General features: G+C 44.0%; 1 protein-coding gene and 1 pseudogene across 5 annotated transcripts in view; one reads left to right on the top strand and one right to left on the bottom strand.

Moving 5' to 3' along the window:
• ULK2 (unc-51 like autophagy activating kinase 2) overlaps positions 1–14,937 on the bottom strand; it is an 82,536-nt gene extending 67,599 nt beyond the window's left edge. For 2 of the 5 annotated variants that reach the window (XM_064582740.1, XM_064582742.1), the window contains exons 1-3: positions 14,317–14,935; positions 12,991–13,083; positions 11,823–11,864 (exon numbers count right to left, since the gene is read on the bottom strand). In XM_064582740.1, the coding sequence (XP_064438810.1) occupies positions 11,823–11,864; positions 12,991–13,083; positions 14,317–14,406 (225 nt within the window). In that variant the 5' untranslated portion in view covers positions 14,407–14,935. Of the gene's footprint in view, positions 1–11,822; positions 11,865–12,990; positions 13,084–14,316 lie in introns of all 5 variants that reach the window. The other 3 variants (XM_064582743.1, XM_045889768.2, XM_064582741.1) reach the window with 3 other exon arrangements.
• An 834-nt stretch (positions 14,938–15,771) lies between these two features.
• LOC129046273 (U4 spliceosomal RNA) lies at positions 15,772–15,842 on the top strand (annotated as a pseudogene).

Genomic DNA, 15,842 nt, shown 5'->3' with positions numbered 1-15,842 from the left:
AACTGGAGGGTATTATGTTGAGTGAAATAAGTCAAACAGAGAAAGACATGTATCATATGATCTCACTGATATGAGGAATTCTTAATCGCAGGAAACAAACTGAGTGTTGTTGGAGTGGGGGGTGGGGTGGGAGGGATGGGGGGACTGGGTGATAGACACTGGGGAGTGTATGTGCTCTGGTAAGCGCTGTGAATTGTGCAAGACTGTTGAATCTCAGATCTGTACCTCTGAAACAAATAATGCAATATATGTTAAGAAAAAAAAAAAAGAAGAAGAAGAAGAAGAAGGTAGCGGGAGGGGAAGAATGAAGCGGGGGAAATCGGAGGGGTAGACGAACCATGAGAGACGATGGACTCTGAAAAACAAACAGGGTTCTAGAGGGGAGGGGGGTAGGAGGATGGGTTAGCCTGGTGGTGGGTATTTAGGAGGGCACATTCTGCATGGAGCACTGGGTGTTGTGCACAAACAATGAATCATGGAACACTTCATCTAAAACTAATGTTGTAATGTAAGGGGATTAACATAAGAATAAAAAAATTTAAAAAAAAAAAAGATATAGCCCTTCCCAGAAGCACCTGGCTTCACTAATATCCTAAATTCAAGAATGAGGAGTTCTCTCAGAGGATAGGAGGAGAGGTAAGGCAGTATGCCTCAGGGTGTGGTTCGAGAACCAGTGCCAATCAGTGAATTATTTGGTCCTAGCCCATGAGATCATTACAGAAACTAAACCTAAGAAATTTTAAAGGCTTAAAACAATTTAACAAAATAATTTTATGTCTGCTAAACCTAATAATAAAAACTTTGGACATCTGTTTGTAGGTCCTTTTTAAACTTCATTTTTACAACAATTTGTTTTTACTGGATTTTATAAATAAAGTATCAGGTCACACAGATTAGAAATAAAAACTGGCTTCTCAGCACTTCTAGTCTGGAGCACTTCTGTGCAACGTGGAGCAGTACAAGGGGGCTGCCACAAAGTGGGTCCACAGTGTTTGCCAAGGAACTGGATGCCACAAGTCAAGACCCGAATTATGTTCTGCGAGAAACTCAGTGACTTGGGATGATTTACTTCACTTAATTACTCCAAAGGTCTAGACAAAAAATTAAAACACACTGTGCCCAATTCTTTAAGCCCTCCCCCCCCCTCCCCCCCCCCCCCCCCCCCCATGGAGGCATTTGGAAGTTCAGAAGAATGTCTGCTCTATGCGGGGGAACCAGGAACCACAGTCTGGCCCAAGCAGGACCACACACAGCTCGGGCATGAAGAGCCAAGCTGAAAGCGTAAGACACAGTTGGTTTCCCTAACAGCAGCACTCCCATGAGCAGGAAGGAAGTGGAGAACCATCAGCTCCCAGCAGGCTAGAAAAGCAAGTTTGTAAGAAATACTTATTTCCTTTTATCAGAAAGAAAGACAAAAATATATTTCTAATTTAGCTAAATCATCTCTATGGTGAATCAGTCTTAGGTTTGGCCATCTAACCTGATCAAATCCAGACCAAAATGCCCTATCATCCCTAAAAATACTGAGATATCATTAAACCACAGTTTTCTTCTCCCCAAGTACGTAGTACAAAAGTTATCATCTCAAATCAGTATTGCTTAATCATATAATAGCACCACAGCCTAACTACTGAAAAGACAACTAGAAATTCCTTAGGGAAGGCTAAACTGTTTACTCCACACAAAGACATGGAAAGAAATGTTTTAACATCCTTGATTTCTCATGCAAATCTTCTCTTGCCCACCTTTAAAGCAGTACAACCCTTCAAAGGTTCGATCATTCTCTCTTGAACACCCCCCCTCTTTAAAGGCCTCCACTACAAAAGTGCCCATCTTTTAAGTGAAGCTCTGGAGCACTAGCTCCAGGAGCCAGCAAAAAGAAAAGAGAAAACAACCAATCAAGCCATATATGGACAAACTGAAACTCCGATGGTACTGGGGCAGTAGGGAAGAACTTGAAGAGATACTTGCAGGGTCAGAAAGGCTGAGGAACGAGGCCAATAGGCCTGTGAGCCAGACCATGGAGGGTTTCCCAAAGTCGAACACACATCTGCTCTCCTTTTCTAAAATCAGAAAATCCTCATCCTCAACTCCTCCCCAGGAACTTCCATCCACAAAATTAAACACAATGAATTTCAATTTATCATTTCCCTACTCCAACTCCTTAATAAGATAGAAAATCCCTAGGAAGGGGAAAAAAAAGGTATTATTATGAAGAACTCTATGCCAGTATACAAAAATTTAGACGAAATAAACAATTTAAAAAACAATTTGTTCAACTAAAAACACAATCCTCAGAATTATTCTCCTTGGGGTTACATGGTACTAGTCAGCCTCATAGCATCCTGCTTAAGCAGGCTTGGGTTATGATCGCCCTTTACCAAGGGAGTGGTGTTTATAAACAAAAATAAAGTCTTTTGAAGGATGCACAACGGTGGTTTTTTTCTGGAAGAAGAAATAAAGGGAGCTATCAGAAGAGGGCATCTTTTTTTTACTTTATATACTGCTAGACTATTTAAATTGTTTTTCCACTGAGGGCCTATTCCTTTTGTAATTTGAAAAAACAATAAAGATAAAGTGAATTTAAAAATCAGATAGCATGACTAAGTGTTCTTTCCAGCAGAACTCAGATATCAGGATCAGAAGGGGAGAAAGATAAAGTAACAAAACAATTCAATAAAGAGCAATAGAAAGATTGAAGACAAAGTCTGGGCTCCTAAAGCCCATTTCTCTGCTACTTGTCCTGATTCATTCTCCACCCCTTAGGCTACGGTTATCTCGTAAAAGAAGAAAGAAAATCCTTCTAACCTCCTAAGGGATCAGAGATCAAGGGGTCTTTTGTTATGTTAATGAGGTGACCTTCGGAAAAACCTCCAGGCCACCTAAGGATCAGGGCTGGATTGCCAGGGGAATCTGGTTGAATTAGAGGGTTGGAAATTACAGCCCCACCTGTCCCCACCCCACCTCCAGAGAGGGGAGAGGGACTAGAGATTGAGTTAAATCACCAACGGCCAATGATTTAATGAAGTGTACCTATGTAATACAGCCTCCATAAAACCCCAAAAAGATGGGGCTCAGAGGGACGTGCAGAGAGTGGTCACCTTTCCTACATACCTCACTCTATGCATCTCTTCCATCTGGTTGTTTCTAAGTTATATTCTTTTATACCCTTTTAAAATAAACCGATAATCTAGTAAGTGAAATGTTTCTCTGAGGGCTGTGAACCACTTTAGCAATTAATCAAATCCGAGGAGGAGGTTGCTGGTACCTCTGATCTATAGCCTGTTGGTCAGAGACACAGGTGACAACCTGGACTTGTGACTGGTGCCTAAAATTGGGGGTAGGGGGGTGCAGGGCAGGGGTGCAGTCTTGTAGAGCAAAGTCCTTAACCTGTTGGATCTGATGCTAACTCCAGGTAGACAGTGTTAAAACTGAGCTGATGACTTGGTGGTGTTGGAAAAAACATACACTGGAATATAACACTGAGCTGTCAAACCTGAAAGAGGATGCCAACTACCCCCACTCTGACCTCAGTGTGTACTTTCTAATTGATTAAGTTCTTCTTTCCAGCTGATCTCTTACCTCAGGCAAAAGATCCAGAGGGCAAAGGAGTAATAGGGACTGCCCCAAGGCCAGCAAGAGCCCTTGTGATTGACCCCTAGACAATGATCGACCTGACCTTTACTGCCCACCTGCAGGTACCCATCAATCTTTGCCCCACATTTTCCTTATATGAACCTAGAAGTATTTTCAGCACTTTGGAGACCGTACTTGAGAGTTATTAGGCTCTCTTCCCAGGGTTGGCCTCACTGAAAAAAAACCCTTTCTTGTTTCACCACCACTCATTTCTCTGTCTTTGGATTTTGTCAGTGGCGAGTGATCAAACCTAGTCCATTCGGGACCCCCAGAGCCAGGTGCTCTTGCACCCTTGGCCCCCAGTTACAAACTTAAAGTGATAACAAAGTACCTCCCTAATCTAAACCTGTTTTGCCCATAATTCTGCGAATTGCCTAACTCTTTGCAACAGTCCCACAGAAGGTATCACCCTCTTCTGCAGTTGTACTCAACAACAGGTAAAAGTCTGGCATACTCTTCTGAAAAATAAGATGAGTCCCTATATCATTTCTCCGCACATAATCCAGAGGCCAAAGATATAAATGTGAAAAACAAAAAACCATAAATACTAGAAGAAAATGGGGGAGGGCCATTTTTATAATTTCAAGGTGGAGAAATCCTGAAATATGAAACCTAGAAGCCATTAAAGAACAGATGGACAAATTTTACTATGCAAGAACTTCCATATACCAAAGAGATGCCAAAGACTCCCTCCTCCCTGCCCCCGAAAAAAGAGAGACAAACTGGGAAAAACCTTTCAATACATACAACAAAGAGCTGTCAACTCAGATTTCCCCTTCTTTACCTCACACAGCTATTATCAGCCCCACCTCCGAAATGGCTCACCCAGCTGCCCAGACCTCTCCATTTCCAGTGGTGCCAACGTTGTCACCCAGACACCTCCGCCACGGTGGCCCCATATCCACCCTCGCCCATCCTCCAGAGTAGCCAATGTTTTACATACTTTAATAAACGTCTATGCTCACTGATTTATGATGGAGAATATTCCTTTTTCTAACCATAATGGTTAAATCTAATACTCAGAAGTACATACTCCCTCATTGGCATTAAAGGACCTGGAATGCAAATTCATAACCAGAAGACTGCCCAAGGACTGCAGAAAGAAAGCAAGCAAAAGTGAATACTCCCCCACAAAAAAAGAAAATTTTATTGCAAAACCTTAAGATACATAACATTTGAAAGAAGTAAAAAATCACCTTAATGTCACCATCTAAGACCGACATGATGGTTTCTGCTTTCATGCACCTGTTTACACATACACTCACATGCAAATGGAGCATATATTTGCATTTTTGTACATTTTAACACAATTCATTTCCACCTTTTTGCTTATCTCCACCCCTCCGAATAGTATTTCCAGCTGGTATGTATCTTTTCATAACTTTCTCCTAGTAAAAGGTGTGTATTTCTTTTTTTTTTTTTTTTAAGATTTTATTTATTTATTTGACAGAGAGAGACATAGCAAGAGAGGGAACACAAGCAGGGGGGACTAGGAGAGGGAGAAGCAGGCTTCCTGCGAAGCAGGGAGCCCGATGTGGGGCTCGATCCCAGGACCCTGGGATCATGACCTGAGCCGAAGGCAGACGCTTAATGACTGAGCCACCCAGGCGCCCCAAGGTGTGTATTTCTAATGGCAACAGATATTTCTCTTCATTCAAATATTTTTTAACTGCCCACTACATATAAGACCGTTCTAGGTACTGAGGATACAGCTGTAAGCAAGCACAGTTAAATGCCCTATTCTCGTTAAGCTTCGGTTCTTTAAGAGTTAGGGAGAGACACCAAACAAAAGAATTGAGTATACAAAAAATGTTAGAGGGTGATATGTGCTTTGAAAAATAAGTAAGGGAGGGAGATAGTGCTGGGGAGGGGATTGTAATTCCACCGAGGGTGGCTAAAGAAAGCTAAAACGTATTCGTTGAAAACATAATGCTTGAGTAAAGACCTCAAGAAGGTTGGGAATATATCTGTATATACCACAGAGACAGGGAAATAACTATATATGGTGTATCTGGGAAGAAAGGTCTTAGGGAAAAGGAAGAAAAGGGCCCTGAGAATGGACTGCTATGGGGACCATGCAGGAGGCCCAGGTGGATGGAGCAGAAGCAGCAAGCACAGAGAAACAGGAGACCGGGTCAGAGATAATAGGGTCATGCTGTGCAAATAAGGACTTTGGCTTTTACTCTGATAAAAATGGGGAGTCCGAGTCCGAGCACAGGACCAACAAGCCCTGACTTACGTCACCAGGATTATTCTGGCTGCAATGTTAAGAATATTCTTACAGGGTGTACAAGCAAAATATTGTCCGACAGCATACCAAAAATGTTCTAACAATTCACATTTCTACCAGTGATCCATGAGAATATCTTACACCTCCTCCCAAATTCCACCAGTAAGAATTGAGGCACTTTTTAATTTTGCCAAAGGGATGAGTGAGAAGTGACATCTCACTGTTACTTTAATTTACATTTCCCTGACTACTTGTTCATGAATATCATTTCATACATTAGCCATTTTTATTTTTTTTAAATTTTATTTATTTATTTATTTGACAGAGAGAGAGACAGCGAGAGAGGGAACACAAGCAGGGGGAGTGGGAGAGGGAGAAGCAGGCTTCCCGCCGAGCAGAGAGCCCGACGTGGGGCTTGATCCCAGGACCCTGGGACCATGACCTGAGCCGAAGGCAGACGCTTAACAACTGAGCCACCCAGGTGCCTCTTTATCTCTCTTATGAGAACCAACAATTTATATCCTTTGCTTACTGTCTCTTTGGGTTATCGTTTCCTTACCAATTTGTGAGAGGATGTATATGTTTGAGATATTAGCCTGTTATCTGTTGTGTACTTTTTTTTTTTTATTTTATTATGGTATAACGTACCTTAACATACACAGACTGAGATGTACATTTCAGTGTGTTGTGACAAATGCACAGACCCATTAACTACTCTTCCAGTCAAAATACAGATCATTTCCATCATGCCAGAATGTTCGTTCATCCCCTCTGCCCTTCCCACAGGCACCCTCTACTGCGCCTTCCCTGACTTCTACCACCCTCCCTCAGTCCTGCCTCTTCTTGGAACTCACAAAAAACAGAATCATACAATAGCTGTATATGGCTGGCTTCTTATTCTCAACACTGTAGAGGCCGCTTTTAGGCAACAGGCTTGAGCGATGGAAACTTGAGCAAAGCAAAAGGCCCACAGTGACCATCGAGCTGAATGCAAACAGGCTCCTTAAGCGACCCACGTGGAAAAACGGCCACAGACCCTAACTGACCAATGAGCTACTTACAACCAGGTACAGTTACCAAAAAGGGGGAAATTCTGTATGTCCCCCTACCTCTTCACTCTGCATTATAACTACAGTCCCCACCACTGCCTCCTCCGAAGAAGACAGTCTCTCCTTTGCTGCCCTGCCCGCTGTTCCCTCGGGGCGCGTTCAATAAACTGCTCTCTCCTTTGTTCTGCCCTGAGTGAATTCTTTCAGGGCCCACACCACGGGCCCCCACCCAATCGGGGCATTTAAACACAAACATAACGGGGCGCCTGGGTGGCTCAGATGGTTAAGCATCTGCCTTCGGCTCAGGTCATGATCCCAGGGTCCTGGGATCAAGTCCCACATCGGGGTCCTGACTCAGCGGGGAGTCTGCTTCTTCCTCTCCCTCTGCCTCTCCCACTGCTCATGCTCTCTCTCTCTCTCTGTATCTCTGTGTCTCAAATGAATAAATAAAATCTTTAAAAAATAAAAATTAAAAAAAAAAAACAAAAAACCCATAACGTTTAAAATTCATATGCTGTGGCAGGTATCAAGTTTGTTCCTTTTTATGGCTTTCTATTTGTTCACGGTACTATTTGCCATAAAGCAAGATTTTAAAAATTTTACATGTCCCTACTTCTATAGCTTCTGAGTTTCTTGATTTAAAATACCTTTCCAACTCTTGAATTATATATAGTCATCTAAATATTATTCTAAGATTCTTAGGGCGCTGGGTGGCTCAGTTGGTTAAGCGTCTGCCTTTGGCTCAGGTCATGATCTCGGGGTCCTGGGATTGAGTCTGGCCTCAGGCTCCCTGCTCAGTGGGGAGCCTGCTTCTCCTTCTCCTTCTCCCCTCCTCCCTCTCCCCTCCTCCCCACTTGTGCCCTCTCTCTCTCTGTCTCTCAAAAAAATAAATAAAATCTTAAAAAAAATATATTATTCTAAGACTCTTTATTTTATATACTTAAGCCTTTCATTCATTTGGAAATTACTGTGGAAAATGATGAGAATAGGGATCCAACTTTATTTTTTCTCAGGTATCTCCGTTTTGCCAGCACCATTTTATTAAATGAATCATCTTTTTTCTCACAACACTAAAAATTACCTGGTGGTGTTTATTTATCCAGACAACTGACAAATATGCAGGTGAAGGATTCCTAACTGACAATACTTATCTCATGCCCAGTAGGGTCAAAGATAGGTATCTTTTGAGAAACACACATGATATCACTCTCCTGCTCTTAAAACTCTTCAAGGGCATAGAGCTGCCCTCAGAATCAAGACTGCATGTGGCCCCTGCCGACATCAATGCCAGCATCATCTACCACACCCTCCCCTCACCCCTGCACTCCCATCCCCCGTCCAGGCTTCTCCCAGCTCCTCAAGCTCTCATCCCTCCTGTCTGCTCTACACAGACGACTTCCTCTGCTTGGGGTGTGCTTACCTGCTCTTCTCCCACCCACCCAAGCCTGGCCATCTCCCACTGTTCCATCAAGTCAGCTTAAACACCATTTGTTCACCAAGTCTTCCCCAGCCCACAAAGTGGGGAGCCCTACTCCCCTCACCCCCATACGCTTTCCTCTCAAAGGTCTTCAACTATCCTCTTCTCCCTCACGGCACTGTGCACACTAGAACAAGTAGCTATTTGCTTCATATCCTCTTGCCCAATATGTGGGAGCTGCACGAGAGCAAGGACCATTCCTATTTTGTTCACCACTATCCTCCTGTATTTTCTTATTAACTGGTCCAAGGAATACTAATTACAAGGGAATCAGTAGGAACAATGAACACAACACCACATCACAGAACGCCAACAGGGAAGTTACAGAAGAAATACAAAAAGGCAAATAAAACATGAAGATGGTCAATGCACTAAGGATTTAAGAAAAAAAAAAAAGGTCATTATATCAAAATAAATTGGTACAACCTTCTGCAAGGCAACATGCTAATAGCTTCAACCAGACGATTCCACGACAAGGATTTTCTTCTACAGGGACACTCGTTCAAATAAGCAAAGATATGTACACAGCTTTCCCTGCAGCACTGTTTCTAACAGGGGAAAATAAGAACCCAAATGGCCACAATTGGGTTTTAAGTAAATTATCATTTGGCCCTATAGTACTACGTTGACATGAAAAGGTATCCAAGATATACTAAGTCTAATAAAACAAGCTGCACTAACGTAAAAATACTATTATTAAGTCCCTCACAATGAAAAGCTTAAAAATCTAAATATAAATGATTATAGCTGCGTATATATATATTTTTTTGAAAACTCTAAAACAAATGTAACAGTGGTTATCTCTGAAAATTGCTATTTCTTTTTAAATTTATTAATGTTCACAATGATTATTTTAACTATGAGAATATGTTAATTTTTTAATTAGGGAAAGTATGTTTAGGTGTCATCTAAACTGAAACCTGATTTTTTACAGTGTCAAAAGTTGTCAATTTATAGAAGTGTATCCATACACTAGACAGATTTCCAAAACTGATGGCCAGGAAAAATGATGTTCATTTCAAATTGATAAAATACTATAGTGTCTCTACAAACATACAGTAAACAATTAAAATTAAGGAAGCAAATCTAAAATATTAGATCAAGACTCTACTCATTAGTCAAATGCTCAAGAGTGTATTTATTTGACTGGTATCTCTTAAATTTATGTATTTCCAGTAGTACACAATGCACAAAATATAAACATTTTAATGCAGTCACCTTGAAATTCTTGATTGTTTGATAATTCCGGTTTTTGAGCACATGTTCCTCCTAAATATCTCACTCTACAACCAAAGCTAGTACTTAAAAATATTTTTCTAATAAAATGAAATCTAAGTATACTTTCTGTTTTCTGAAAGCAAAATCTACTCTGCCAATTGACAGGGTTTTCTGTGCTTCTCAAAAAATGGGAAATTAATAGTTAATATTATTTAACAATTTTTGTACCAGGCACTGACTTGTACCACTTGGTGCCCTCTGTCTCCAGAGACTAAGACAAACTACACAAACAGCTCTGAGGAGAATCAACATTTCAGCCAGGGATGGTGAGATAAGTTTAGTTTTGACTTTAAAGTTTTTTCCCCTTTCTTTCTATGCTGCTTTGAATTTCTTGGATGAAGGAATGAGTTACACCCATTTAAACAGGTAACAAAATACACCCCACAGCACTCACATAGTCTGCACATGAAATTTAAATTGCAATTTTTTGGGAGAGCAATGACACTCTACAATCAAAAACTTTAAAACTGTGTGTGCTATTTATTTGCCCTCGTAATTCCAATGCTAGAAATTGAATGAAAAGAATCCAAGCTATGTTCAGAATTTATATATTATCCTCATAGCACTTTTCTATAATGGAAAAAAATGAAGCATCTTGTAATGTGGGTTGAATTAAATACTTTGTAGTATGGTATGACTACATGAAAAATCACTACATACAAAAAAGAAAAGCACAAGAAGAACAGTCCATTTTGTCTCACCCCACTAAAATTAAGCACACTGAAAGCAAGGACTTTGTTTTACTCACTGCTTTATTCCTAGCCCTTAGAACAATGCCTGGCACATGGAGCCACTCAAAACCTTATAAATGAATTCGAGTAATGGAAGTATGTACAGAAAAGATTTTAGCGGGGCGCCTGGGTGGCTCAGTCATTAAGCGTCTACCTTTGGTTCGGATCATGATTCCAGGGTCCTGGGATCGAGCCCCTCATCGCCCTGCATTGGGCTCCCTGCTCTGTGGGAAGTCTGCTTCTCCCTCTCCCACTCCCCCTGCTTGTGTTCCCTCTCTCACTGTGTCTCTGTCAAATAAATAAATAAAATCCTAAAAAAAAAAAAAAAGGTTTTAGCTAGAAACACATACAGCAGACTTACGTAACATGTCCATTTACTTTACTGGAATTCAACTGTCCAGACTAAGAAAAACAAAAGAAGGAAATACCATAAATCATGCACCCTAGTCTGCTTTGGAGTGAGAATCTAGGAGAAGCTGAGTCTGCTGCCCCCTCCCTTAGATCTCAGATCACTGTGGCTCTCACGCAGTGGATACCACACTAGACAAAAGAGTGGTTCTAGAATTTAAAACACAATATTGCCCCTAAATATAAGCCAACTACTTACTCTCATGCTCTGCCCCCCCGCCAAATACTAATTTTCTCCAAAATCAGGCTTTTTAAAAGGACTTCCAAGGAGAAATGTTGCCTTAGAAGAGAACTTCAGAACCTTGCCTTCCCACCTCCAAATAAAATTCAACTCTACTGTATGCCATGGTGATAATCACAGCTGTATCAGTGTGATGAATATGCATGCTTTCTTTGTTTTTATTTTTTTCTAATACATCTCCAATTAGCAAATGTTACTTTTGCAGTAAGAAAAAAGCTCTGATTTTTTAATAGCCCACAACAGTCCTTTCTACATTTACGACAGAAACGCTAGGAAAAAAAAAAAAAGAAAGAAATGCTAGATCTGGCATCAATATTCCTCTACTTGACCTAAAATAACACTACTCCTCTAGTATAACTATAACTGTACTCACGCAGCACATTATTTCCCCCTACCCCTCTATGCTACTTTAAACAATTTTTTTTTAAAGATTTTATTTGAGAGAGTGAGCGAGAGAATACATGAGCAGGGGCAGAGGGAGAGGAACAGGGAGAAGCAGACTCCTCTGCTGAGCAGGGAGCCCAACATGGGGCTCGATCCCAGAACCCTGGGATCATGACCTGAGCCAAAGGCAGATGCTTAACCGACTGAGCCACCCAGGTGCCCCTACTTTAAGCAATTTTTTATTAATAAACATGTAACTCAAACTATACACCTTTCCAACAAGAATAAGGCAATTTTCTATTTCTATTACAATTCACTTAAATTTGTATGAAATAGCAGAGTTCCTTACTGATATGCAAATTAAAAAATAATATTAATAATATGGTACCTGAACATCATAGAGTGCTACAATATTTTCATGCTGAAGTTCCTGTTAAGGAAATTGAGAATTTAAAATATTTGTGATCGCTCTAATAAATATATTTCAACATGCAAATAAATATAACTTAAGTATACACCCCCACACACATACTATATACTCTTTCTATATACTACACTTCCACTACTAGATTAGAACAATTCAATCTACAAAAGAATTAAGAGGAAATGTGCCTGATCAAACTTTACCTGAGCCCTAAATGTTTTTTCACCAGGATCATTTTTTAGACTCTTAACAAGGTGAGTACTCTTTTACAAAATAAATGTCACAGTTAGTATGACCACAGACTCTCTGGGAGTCTTTTCAAATTCAATATACAGTTCTAACAGCAATAAAGGCATGAAATTCCAAAGTGCTTTTAAAGAGCACGTTATTTGCCTGAAAGAAAACGAAGCATAATTCTTAGCTCAAAGAGCTGTAATTCTTACCAAAGAGCTCTCCACAGAGAAGTAGTTTCGATGAAAGCTGGTGTGAGGTGAGAGCTCTACGTTCACATTAGCTTGGGGAACACTGAGTTAAATACACCTAAGCCAGTTTCTTCATTGCGCAATTTTTCAGATTTTTCTTTGCCGAGCAAAGGGCTTTGCGACTCTCCAAGAAGTATGCAGTAAACAGGATTTTCCATACGCATTTGACTAAGCAACCATTTTTTCCCCAAAGGACCTCACTTGGGTAACACTGCTTGTGAGTGATCTAAAAAGACCACTTCCAAGGTAAATAATTTGTTTTCAATTTACAAGGAAGAGAGGTTCCATCTGCCCCTAGTCCCCCCCAAATACTTAAGTGTCACCTGAAAGGGATCAAGAGAAGAGCTAAATAATGGATAAGAAGGGTGTGCCTCTTCTCAAACAGTAACACAATAACCAAGGAAAAGAAGAAATTAGAAGCTAAAATCAGTCTTCACAGAATCCCTCTAAGCCCACGAGCCACAAACACCTATTCTTAAAAATAGCTTCCGAGTACTCAAATGTCTCAAAAAACTGAGCATGCAAAAATGAGAGCAACAGGTGAAAATTCTCAAACTTGGCTCCAGGGACCAAAATTACAAAAGATGTCATCATGCATTTATTTAAAGTAAGTTTTAACCCAGTATGAAATATCACATAAAGAAACATACCTTTAAGATCTTAATTTCCTTCCCAAGCAGTATTTGTGATTTTGACAAGTTCTTTTTATTAATACTTTTAATAGCTACCTCCCAATCAGTTTTCTGAAAAGGAAAAACAGTGTTACTCCGGGAAATTATTTTATAGAAACATAATCTATAAGCACAAAGGTGTTTTTAGCAAATTCATAAACACTGGGGGGGAAATGGAAAAGAATCTGAATCTCCAACAATAGGAAAATGATTTCATAAATTACAAGCTCATGTCCTACAAGACAGCCACTAAAAATAATAAATACGAAGACCACATAGTAACCAGCATGAAACGAAACAAAGGACAAAGTTTACAACCACTTTAAAGTTATGGAGAAATGCGGATGATAAACTGGAAGGTGGTATTTGATAGCTTGGCGAGATTTGGCCCTGTTTTAATCACTTTTCGTCGAGTTTCCAGTTATTCCCATAATAAAGTAGTTTTTATTACTCTGATAAGCAACAAAACCAGCCCACTTTTAACAGGCCCCTTGCCAACAACCAGGACTACCCAAACCCGTTTTGATCATTTCCACTCCCTAGGTGCTCTTCCAAATTCTTTAGATTCGACAGCCTCGTGGGACCCTATTTGCGGAACAGCAAGAGCTTTGAAACATTTCTGAACCAGCATTCGTGTCTACTCGGATTGAAAAATGAAGCGTCCAACCCTCTTTCCCACCCGCCTATCTAACCCCAGAAAGGCAAGGTGGTACGGGGCTCGTCCGCGGGTTGAGGAACCAATGCTGGGAAATGTGATACCCCCCCCCACCCCCCACCCCCACCCCGAGTTTGAGAAAGTCTCGGGCTAACGGGAAACCAGCCCGTTTTCCGCTGGGTCTGCAGTTATCGACCTCAAAAGGGACAAGCCTTGGCAGCCCAGGGCGCGGAAAAACCTCAGATGCGTCCACGTCCGGGGCCAGGGCTGGGCAGGGACCGTGCGGTCCTTTCGGACTCGGATCCTGGGCACGCTCAGGTGGAAAGGCACGTCCCGGCGGGCGAGCGAGCCCCTAGGCGCGCTCTGGTTCCACCAGGCGCTCTGCGAGGAGGGAATCAGAGGCCGAGCGGCCCGTCGGTAGGTGGAGCGCTGCCTAGCGGCTTCGGCCTCAAAACAGTCCTCGCCCGACCAAAACAAACCCCGCGACACTGACAGCGCGCACAATGGCAGGCCTCAGGGCGGCGAGCCAACGCGGGGGGCCTCTGCGCCCGCGGCGTCGCCGAGTTTCAAGACCACCCGGTCCGGCCGCCGCCGCGCGGACGGGAGGGCGGCCCACAGACCCCGGCCTCGCCCCGGCCGGCGGGGCTCACCTGGCGGTGCCGCCCCCGGAAGACCACGGCGAAGGCCCCGTGTCCCACGAGGTCCCTCTTGCTGTACTCGAAGTCGCCCACCACCTCCATGGCCGCGCCCCCGGGGCATACAGCGGGCGGGCGGGCAGCGCAGCGACGCGGGCCGGGCTCAGCACCGCGGGCCCGCCGGCCCGGAGCCCGCCCGCGGGCCGCCGCACTGGGGCAGCCGCGGCCCCCGGCCCGGGCGGACGCTCATGCCGAGAGGCCGGAGCGGAAACGGGGGAGGCCTCCGCGCGGGGCCGGGGGTCAGCGAGGCCTGGCCCGGCCCCGGCCGCTCCTCATGGCCCGGCCCGCCGCCGGCCGAAGGCTCCCTTGGCGAAGCGGCCTCAGCGCTGCCCGGCTAGGGGCGCCGCGGCCGTCACTGTGCGCCCCCGGAGCCGCACACGCGCCCGGGAGAGGTGCGGGGCCCGGTCCTCCCCATCCCCAGCTCGTCCCGCCGCGACGGCCCCCTCAGCCCGGGGTGCTGCTGCGGTGACGGCCGCCGCCCTAGGACCAGCACAACCACCGTCCCCGCGCGCCTCCCCGCCTCGCAGCTGCGCCCAACGCACGCACGCGCGCCGGCCGCTCCCGAGCCGACTGCCGGCCCTCCGCGACGTCAGCACGTCTTGTAGGACGCAGCGCCCTCCGTAGCCCGCTCCCTCCGCCAGGAAAATGAGTGCGCGCGCGCCGCGGTCGAGGCCAGTCCCTCCAGGAACTGGCCCAGGCGGGGAAAATGGGTGCGAGCCGCTGGAACCACAGCTCGTTACCCGCTGCAGCCTTCGCGCTGGGCCTGGGAGCAGATTCGAGCCGGCCACACCCCGGGCTGGAGCCCACTGGGAGGCGGGCGTCGGGGAAGCAGGTCTTGAACCCCCACCTGCAGGAGGGACCGGGCATCCCTTGTGCAGTATAGACCCCAGGGAACCGGTCAGGGCAAAGGAGCATCTCCTAGAGCGCGGCTTTCCCCGCGCCCTCTGAAAGCGGAGGTCGTGCTGCCAAGCTGCGGGTCTTTCCCGACCCTTCTGGGTTTACTCCCCCGGGTCCCTGAAGAGATGGTGTCGGGCAGGGGTTCTGCACATTTTGGGGTCCCTTGACTTCTGTGAGAGGCTGATGACAGCCCAGGACCCTCTTCCCGGAGAAATGTTTATGCACGCAGACTCAGTATTGAATACATTTTCCACGGCCCTAAGAATGAGAACCCCTGCTTCCAGCCGCCAGGTATCCTGCCAGTTGACCTCAGGCTTACCTTTGAATGGCTTTAAGGGAGCTTGCTTTTCTACCTGATTATTGAAGGTCAGGTGTCAAAGAACTTATTTGGCAACTTTCCCTCAAGGATATGTCTTACAAAACCATTTTATAAACAATAAACCTGAAAATATCCTAGAAAACTCAGGCCCTGTACTATCCTGGTATGTTCCATTGTTTAGAATGTTTGCTCTCAGCTTTGCGCAGCTGCAGTACCGTAGCCAATGAGGTTTATCCGAGGCGCGATTATTGCTAATAGAATGTTT

Source organism: Mirounga angustirostris, unplaced genomic scaffold, assembly GCF_029215605.1.
Source record: "Mirounga angustirostris isolate CCGP_5_RB_7025 unplaced genomic scaffold, mMirAng1.0.hap1 SCAF_17, whole genome shotgun sequence".
Lineage (NCBI taxonomy): Eukaryota > Metazoa > Chordata > Mammalia > Carnivora > Phocidae > Mirounga > Mirounga angustirostris.
Note: the sequence above shows the minus strand (reverse complement) of the source record. Positions and strands in the feature narration are given on the sequence as shown.